Here is a 10,000-nt window from a genome sequence, read left to right on the forward strand (position 1 = left end):
TTGCTTCTTTGAACTACCACCACCTACTTTCCCTGTTTCCATAGAAAGTGGGGAAAAGCAAACCATACTACATCAGATATACTGAGTTCATTACATTTTCAAATCTATGAATTTGACCTCTATGAACTTTTTTTATTACTACAGTCAACGTCAGTCTTCTTACTTTCAACAGGACAATCTGGGAAAAACTGCACTTTCACCATCTAGCCACTAGATGGTGGTGACACTGTGTAGCTGAAACTGGCTAAGGACACCGATGTGCTTTGAGTGATTGATTAAACATGGCGGTCTCTTTCATTCACACAATCAGTCTGTCTCTCTCTCTCTCTCTCTCTCTCTCTCTCTCTCTCCCTCTCTCCCTCTCTCTCTCTCTCTCTCTCTCTCTCTCTCTCTCTCTCTCTCTCTCTCTCCCTCCCTCTCTCTACAGCATGTCTGATTACAGAGGGTTTTCCCAGTAGTATAACAGAGGTTTCAATTACTGTCTAATCCTGTGTTAATTGCACACAACCTGGGGTGAGGGAAGGAGGGAGGGAGGGAGACACACCACACACACACACACACACACAGACACACACACACACACACACACACACACACACACACACACACACACCACACACACACACACACACACACACACACACACACACAAACACACACACACACACACACACACACACACACACACACACACACACACACACACACACACACACACACACACACAGGGAAGTTACTGCCATGAAACTCAGGATTTACTACCAATATTTTCCAATGCTGCACATAGTTATGCATGAAGTAGAAATCCACTTTATGGACGAGTTCTGCACTGGATCTGATGACAAAGCTGCACGCGTAATCTGGTACAGTTACATCATAAAACACAACAATCAGATTAGATATACGGCTGGAAAAAGCGCATGTCTAGTTAGGTTATTTAGAAATATGTTGGAGGAAAAAGGGATAGTTTTTTTTACACTGAAAGTCAGACAACATTATTACACATCTTAAAAGAATGGTTGCTACTGGTTGAAACATATGATGAATTTTTATATTACAGACTATATTATAGAAAATAGTATTGGAGCCGAGTTCGAACCCACAACCTTTTTGCTGCGAGGCAACAGTGCTAAACACTGATCCACTGTGCCATCATCCATCCAAAGTGAACATTCTCCAATGGCTACATGCAGAACATGATCTGCACTTCCCATATAAGAAGTGTGCTTGTGTTGTGTTGCTTTGCAGGCAGTGGTCATGAGAACATGACTGGTGGAGCGAAAAAGCTGCAGCAACTATTCATTCAGACTTTTGGTTCAAGGATGCATGTCACCTTCTTTGCCTTTCATATCATGGTCTCTCTCTCTCCCTCTCTCTCTCTCTCTCTCTCTCTCTTTCTCTCTCTCTCTCTCTCACACACACACACACACCTCCCTCCCTTGTCATGCTCTGCCTGTCCTCAGCCGTATCCTTCCAGGCCCTTGCTATACGCCGTCACCATTGCCTAGCAACTGACGACTGCTGCCTAGCAACAGTGGAAGGCATAGCGTCGTTCACTGAGGGAGGGGAGTGGCATGGGGTTGGGGGGGGGGGGGGGGGGGTTGGGTGGGGGGGTCTCTGAACACGTTGCTCCTCTGTGATATCTCAATTAGAGGTCGACCGATATTGCTTTTTCAATGGCCGATGCCGATGCCGATCTTTAGAGAGCAGGGCGGCCGATGGCCGATATATAATGCCGATTATTATTATTTTTTCATTCGATAAAATACGATTAAAATAAACTCCTCAAAAAAAGTTTGGAAACGTTATTTTGCTCGATTATTTCTCCCCTTTAATAATACCAATTGGTATTGTATTTTATATAGTTGGAAAGCCTGATTAGTCACCTTTACAACAGGGTACAAGTTGTAAGGATTGTGCATTCGTGGAATGAGAAACACACAGCTAAACGTGTGGGTAGCGCCCCCAAAAAATGTGCAATATTCTTCTGTTGGTATTTTTTTTTTAAGAAATCTAGTAGCCTAGATTTCCATTATCCATTCATGCACATTGAAAATCGAATATAACATTATACTGTAGGCCTACATCTAATATAAGATGTTATCTTAGCCAGTACAGTAACATGTTTTTGATTATTCTTTTTATTAAATAGAAAAATACATTGGGTTATGCGGTATAGATTTCAGTAGTGACTGGTAGGCTATAGCGAGAGAGCAGTATGTCAGAGAACTCATTCATGCACTGTTCTATACATTAACAATAATAATAATAATAATAATGTAACTGTTTAGATTTGCTGTCATTTGATGGGAGAAGTGTGTTTGCAGAAGATGGTGGTGACTGAGGAAACGTAACGTTACAGTAGGCTCATGGGTGCATGAGAAGACTCACATTCAGTGGCGGACTGCATAATCGGGCACGTCGGGCAAATGCGCGGTGGCCTGGCCTGGCCTGGCCTGGCCTGGCCTGCCAAAAAAAAAAAAAAAAAAAAAAAAAATTTTTTTTTTTTTTTGCAGGCCGATGCCGATTAATTAAAAATGCCAATAATCGGCCCCAATTAATCGGCCGGCCGATTAATCGGCCGGCCGATTAATCGGTCGACCTCTAATCTCAATCACTCATATATGGTGTGCCTGCCTGTGTGTACTGTACCTCTGTAACAAGTTGCATGAGTGACACACACTGTAGAAATAAATACCGGCACAATATGGGGATATACTGGGAGGAATGGTGGGGACGCAAAGAGAGAAGGGACACTATAGAGTAGCGCAGGGATGACGTATTTTTGTTGGTGGCCAAACCCGGAAGTTTTTGCGAAAATCCGATTGTGGTTTTTGGGGATTTTTGAAAAAACGCTTCAAATGATCATAAAAGTGTTATTGATTTGTGAAGATGATCTTGCTGAACACAAAGTTGTCTCAGTTTCATAAACTTTTTTATTTTGAACAGACCTTGTTTCAGGCATCTAACCAAAATCCCCCATACAGAAAACCCATTGGCTTCCTCACGAGGGAACCAGGGTTTTAGGATGAGGACTTATTCCCGCAGCACTCGATTCTACTTAAGTCTTGGTATCGGTTATCGGTATCAACAAACATTTTCACATTGAGAGGAAACAATGCGGTAAACCTATGATTTATGGGCTTTTCCAAATGTTTTGGAAATAAAGAAAATGCATGACTTTTTCAAATTCACAGTGTTTACTTGTGGTTTTTCAGTACGTACAAAATGTTATCATCATACAAATGTGTTGTTGATACAGATCATATCGACATCGGTAAATATAAACTGCTCACAACAACACGCTCATGTCGACCAGGCCGGCCGCTCTGTCATGCTCTGTATATCAAAGGACAGCAAAGGGATCAGAGAGGGAAAAAGATGGACGCTGGTGAGTCCAGCTGTCTGGACAGAGCGCGCTCACTGTGCTGGACAGGATCTGGATCTCTGTCTGGACGGAGCGCGCTCACTGTTGGACAGGATCTGGATCTCACTCTTACGTTTTGATTTGTCCCTTCCTGTGACGGCAGGGTTTCATTTGGGCAAATCTCTGTGTTCATCTCAGTTGGAGGGGAAGGAGGGAGGCTCATGTCTGCTGCAGCCCATCTCTGTGATTTAACAGGAAAATGAGTGGATTTTCACATACAATTTTTGCCTCGTGAATATCACCGTAATTCAAGTCATATGTCATCATAATTCAATATTTATACCTTCACTTAGCACCAGGTATATAAGGTATAGCTTCTGTGGTTCTGCTCTCTACCAACCTGCAGTAGACCTACTGTACCCCCCTCAGCAGTCAGGGGTGAGGCTGAGGGATGCTGGGAGGTTAGGATAGGGTATTGGGATTGTTTGGTTGATAGGTTAGGTTAGGTTAGAGTAGGTTAGGCTGTAGATTAGCTAGATTGTTTGGTTGATAGGTTAGGTTAGCGTAGGTTAGGCTGTAGATTACCTAGATTGTTTGGTTGATAGGTTAGGTTAGAGTAGGTTAGGCTGTAGATTAGCTAGATTATTTGGTTGATAGGTTAGGTTAGGTTAGAGTAGGTTAGGCTGTAGATTAGCTAGATTATTTGGTTGATAGGTTAGGTTAGGTTAGGTTAGAGTAGGTTATGCTGTAGATTAGCAAAATTGTTTGGTTGATAGGTTAGGTTAGAGTAAATTAGGCTGGAGATTAGCTAAATTGTTTGGTTGATAGGTTAGGTTAAATTAGGGTAGATTAGGCTGTAGATTAGAAAATGAACTGAAGTGAACAGAGACATGAACGGAGACGTACAGACACCACAGATCACTGTGGCCGTGGCCTATATCCACACATTTGTTTGCATTGGTTGAGGCGATGTCTCGTCATAGACGCTGGGTTAGCTGGCTCAGCCTGGCTGGGGGGCGTGGTCAGGGTGGGGTAAATCCCCCGTTCTATCCATTCAGCAAAGTTAGAATTTAGCTGCTAGCCCAGCCCAGGCAGACACGATCGGGGATTTAACCACCGCAGTAAACGCACATCTGAGCAGACGTCTTGTGTTCTGCTCTAGAACCCCCAAACATGTAGTTTAGAGCCGCAGCACCGTCCTTTGGTGAGTCAGCCCATTGAGATATATGGGCGGTTTTAGCCCACTCGCGCGCCAGCCGTATAACATTTTGTGGGCGTTCCCAGAACTTCCCACACATGCCGACTGTCTCTATAGAAATATGAAGAATAGAAGTGTGTGAAATGCTGTTATAGGCCAAGCTAGACTATAACATGCAAACCATCATATTCATAATAAACTTTATTATACACGTAGTTATGTATTCACAGCTGATAACAACAAGGCACTGTATGGCACCACGTTACATATTTCACACAACTTTTCAACAACAGCCAATGCCTTATTACCCTGTCCCAGTGACAGCTGTGTGTGTGTGTGTGTGTGTGTGTGTGTGTGTGTGTGTGTGTGTGTGTGTGTGTGTGTGTGTGTGTGTGTGTGTGTGTGTGTGCGTTGTGTTGTGTGTGTCTCTGTGTATTGTGTGTATGTGTGTGTGTCTCTGTGTATTGTGTGTATGTGTGTGTGTCTCTGTGTATTGTGTGTGTGTGTGTGTGTGTGTGTGTGTGTGTGTGTGTGCATTGTGTTGTGTGTGTCTCTGTGTATTGTGTGTATGTAAGCTAATAGGTTGATTGCAGCTCTCAGGCCTGACAGTTCAGCATGTGTTCGCCGCTACGCAAACACATTTAACTAATGACTGCAATGTCTGTTCTCAACCGTAGCACGTACGCAACCACACACACACACACGCACACACACGCACACACACACACACACACACACACACACACACACACACACACACATCACACACACACACACACACACACACACACACACACACACACACACACACACACACACACACACACGTTTCATTCCAGACAGAGACAAAGACTGAAAGAAAGAAAAAGAAAGAAAGAAAGAAAGAAAGAAAGAAAAATTATTCAAATTATGGCAAAAAGAATCTATCTCACGCTGTATTGCTCTGTGTGTGTGTGTGTGTGTGTGTGTGTGTGTGTGTGTGTGTGTCTCTCTCTCTCTCTCTCTCTCTCTCTCTCTCTGTCTCTCTCTCCCTCGATGATGTAACTGGTCCATTAGAGAACACTCCACTTTAGTAATCAATTTATCACCCCACCCCCACCCCTCTCTCTCTCTCTCTCTCTGTGTCTCTCTCTCTCTCTCTGTCTCTCTCTCTCTAACTCTCTCTCTCTCCAACTCTCTCTCTAACTCTCTGTCTTTCTCCTCCTCTAGTCTAGCCTGTCTGAAACATACTGGACCTCACTTACACACGCATGCACGCACGCACGCACGCACGCTCGCACACACGCACGCACGCACGCACGCACACACACACACACACTCTCTCTCTCTCTCTCTCTCTCTCTCTCTCTCTCTCAGTGTTTCTGGTAAACGTTCACACTGTCATCTCAAGAGCTAGCTGTGAGCAGAGAGCAGAGGGATGGGAGATGGGCTGATAGCCATTCACATCTGCTCAAGTGGAAAAGAGGCTTCGCTTCTATTTATTGTATTTCTTTATCTCAGAGTGTTCAGTCTTTCCTTCTCAAGTAGCCCATCCATTTTGGGGGAGAAAGCTGGAGAGAAGAGAAACTGGAAAGTGGACAGGCAGAGAGCCGCCAGCATAGAATGAGTCCAAATCTGATCCCCATGCAGTTGTGCAGTTAGCCATGATGCTAGACTTCACTAATCATCATATATCTACACTTTCCTGTGTTAGTATTAAAACCTCCAGCTCCTCGTCATCTTCTTCATTTTGGCAAACATCTCTGATGTTTTTGCACTGTGCTTCTCAGAGATCACTTGGCAATGAAACGTTGTGTCTGTCGTCCAGTACTGTGAAATCTTTCTCCTTGGGTTTTATTTGAAGGGTTCCGTAGGTGGCGCTCTTTTCTTTGTCTCTTCAGCCCCGGAGGAGACTATTGCTGAACCCATGCTAACCAACCACCGAGTTCTTCTGACGAGGTTCATCTGCTGTAGGAGTGCAAGGTTTTTAACCCATTGATACCTGAGGGGCCATTCACACCAATAGCGTTTTTGGAGCTGCCAACGTCTTTCTGCAATTCATTCTCTATGTAAGGACGCGCTAGACGTGCTCCTCTTTTAAGGAACGCACCTGGCGTTTCAGCGCTGGTGTTGTCTATTGTTTTTGGAGGAGCGCTGCGGGCGTTTTTAAGCTGAAAAAAGTTGAACATTAGAGGAAAATCGTCTTTTTCACTCTTCCTACCTTTTCTCCTCCCGAGGGATTTTCAACCTCTGCTGCTGCCAGAATTGGCAATAATCTGGCTTTCATGTAGTGAACAACATCAAACAGACAAAACCAGCTGGCTACCGTCCGTGTGGTCGTTGTGTTCTGATCTGTACGGCACGCGACTACAGGGGAAAACAAACGGAGCGCAAAAAAAACGCTCCGTGCGCTGTGTTTTGTGCACAATGGAAGCGCTCTCAACATGATTTTCATAGCGTTCTGAACGAAAAAAAGCGCTTTAGGTGTGAACGCCGTCTGATGCAACATTTGCGTGTATATCCCTCATTTGTGTGTGTATCCCTTTAAGACCGCGAACCGCGTAGGGATACACACACAAATGCTGCATCAGGTATCAGTGGGTTAAAGATGATGGAGAAGCATGCATCTGTCTTCATTTACTTGCTATTGAAAACGGTATCAAGTATCAATATGTGACTGGGTATCTGTATTAGCATCATGACAAGCCTCCTCTGATGAGTATCTCAGAGGAAGCCATGGTAGAAGCCACACAAGCTGCATGAGCAGTAGAGAGGAAGCCATGGTGAAAGTGTGTCACTCACTTGATGCTGAGCTGTGCTGACAGGGGACAGACAGTCTGTTCATATGGCTGCCAGCTCCTCTCGTCCAAAACAAACCCCCCTCTCTTCTGCCTCTCCCTCTCTCTCTCTCTCTCTCTCTCTCTCTCTCTCCCTCTCTCTCTCTCTCTCTCTCTCTCTCTCTCACCCTCTCTCTCTCTCCCTCTGTTCCTTGGAATCATCTGACGGGTGAGCTGTCCAGGCTCTGTCATCCCTCATGGACACCTCCTCTGTGTGTGTGTGTGTGTGTGTGTGTGTGTGTGTGTGTGTGTGTGTGTGTGTGTGTGTGTGTGTGTGTGTGTGTGTGTGTGTGTGTGTGTGTGTGTGTGTGTGTGTGTGTGTGTGTGTGTGTGTGTGTGTGTGTGTGTGTGTGTCTCCCCCCCGCCCCCCCAGAGATTGTGTATATATATATATATATATATATATATATATATATATATATATACAGTATATATAGTGTCAGTGTTTGTGTCATCGTTTGTCTCCTATCAAAAGACACTTACTGGACGACATCATGATGACATCATCTCTCACTCATGTGGTAGCAGTCTCTCTCTCTCCCCCACCCACACACACACCCACACACACACACACACACACACACACACACACACACACACACACACACACACACAGGAAACTCTAATCGTCTATTTCCTGATGCTGCTGTGATTACACATGGACGACAGGCTGACTCAAATATGCAGTCTATACTCTCACACACACTCTCTCTCACACACACACACACACACACACACACACACACACAGACAGACAGACAGACAGACAGACAGACAGACAGACAGACACACACACGTCACACACACACGCACGCGTGTTCTTATTTAAAATGGGTGGGAATCTTATGATGAAGTACGCATTGATCATGAGAGTAAACTGTGCTTCTGCTTCTGTGTGTGATCCATGTTGTTAGATGTAGACAACACAATGACAATAATAAGCTTCAACCAATCACATTCCCTCATTATGGGCAGCAATCTGCGTAAGCTACACAGAGATCCATGGCTTCATGTATAGTGTAAGATAGCCACAGTGAGATAGTGTGCAGCCATGAACGCCACGCCCATTTGACCCGGTTGTGTGGTCGTGTGATGACTTCCGGCAAAAATAAATAAAAATAAAATGGCTGGCTGCTCCAATATCATCTAACTCTGAATTAACTAATAATTTAACCAATTGTATGTAACATACCAGATAAAAGCAAACAGCAATGTCTAAGAATGCAACGCCATGTAACTGGCTCGTTAGAGTCCCTGGAAACCAGAAATATTTTTTTATTATTTAGCATTTTGAGTTCATTACATCACAGGAACCTATGTTAATAAGCCACCAGCCAAATTTGAACGATGATGAACGTCGCAAAGTATATAAATTTGGGTTTGACAGTCATGGCAAAAGTAATGAGAATCAATTCGATTTTAGAGTGTATTTTCTCCTGCGGACTGTGTGGGCGTGTCCCGTCTGCAGCAGAGGAGCAGATCTCTGCGCCGCGAGTGCACAGCGCTACTGTGTGTGTCAGTGTGTGTGTGCGCGCGTGCGTGCATGCGTGTGTGTGATTTGATTAAATCTTATGACGTGATAAGATCATGCATTTTAGCACCGCGCGCTCCGCTCTCTTCAATGAGGAAATGGAAATCCAGACCTTGTAAAAAAGTGGCGATTTTAAGGCTTTGGGTTGAAAGTAATGGCTCATACTTTCTGAGGCACACAATTACTCACATAAGACCCTAAATAACATAGTTAGAACGTTTTTGTGGATTTTGGTTTCCAGGGACTTTAAATCTCGCATTCCAGGGAATTACGTTAACGTCTGCGGGTCTTATAGACGTAAATGGCTCGAGCGCAACTCGGAGGAGAGAAAACCATCTGAAGCTTTCTTTGTTGGAGTCCAGGTATGTTTTACAAGAAAGTGCTCGTCATTGTCGACGATAACGTTATCTGACCTGGCTAACAGTGGATACTCCGCTTGCTTGCTGTGTACCGAGCTCAAAGTAGTAGGCTACATTCTTTATTTTACCCCCTGCGCTGTCCGCTACAAAAACAACTCTCTTCCTCTGACATTCTTTCATATTTGGCGCCGTGACCGCCGGAAGTGTTAACACGACCCGGAAGAATTTGGCCCACCCCCGCGTCTGAACATAAGGTGAATACTCTCTCTCTCCACCTACAACAAACATGTTGGAAACCTTTTGAATTTGGCAACAGGCACGTTCAGAGGGAATTATTTTGTTGCAATTGCATGTTCTTGTTTTTCAGTATTTTATCATATCGTCCAGAATACCCTGACTACAGCCAGGACTGGAGACACATGCAGGGAGCAGCCTCCTGAGAGCGAACGGGTGATTCTGTGTTGCATGTGTGTTAGCAGGTGTTGGAGGGTCCAAGTTGGCTCTGGTCTGCCTGAACACCTGGTGGGCTACTGAGGTCTTACCTTCACTGGAAGATCCTGATAGGTCAATAACAACGTACACCTTCCCCTCCGGCTCCAAGTCAATCTGCAGAGGGAGAAGAGGAGGAAGCAGAGAGAGATGGAGAGACAGGGGAGATGGAAGGAGAGGACAGAGAGATGGGTTCAGATTAATCACCTTGTGAGGCCGCTGGATTCACGCGAGATCATA

The 10,000-nt window shown here is 44.6% G+C and overlaps 1 protein-coding gene across 1 annotated transcript in view; it reads right to left on the bottom strand.

Moving 5' to 3' along the window:
* Positions 1–10,000, bottom strand: part of LOC310795968 (protein kinase C epsilon type-like) — a 93,562-nt gene that overhangs the window by 53,257 nt on the left and 30,305 nt on the right. The window contains exon 2 of the mRNA XM_083658080.1: positions 9,814–9,877. Within this exon, the coding sequence (XP_083514206.1) occupies positions 9,814–9,877 (64 nt within the window). The remainder of the gene's footprint in view (positions 1–9,813; positions 9,878–10,000) is intronic.

This window comes from Poromitra crassiceps, assembly GCF_964638095.1.
Source record: "Poromitra crassiceps genome assembly, chromosome: 22".
Classification (NCBI taxonomy): domain Eukaryota; kingdom Metazoa; phylum Chordata; class Actinopteri; order Beryciformes; family Melamphaidae; genus Poromitra; species Poromitra crassiceps.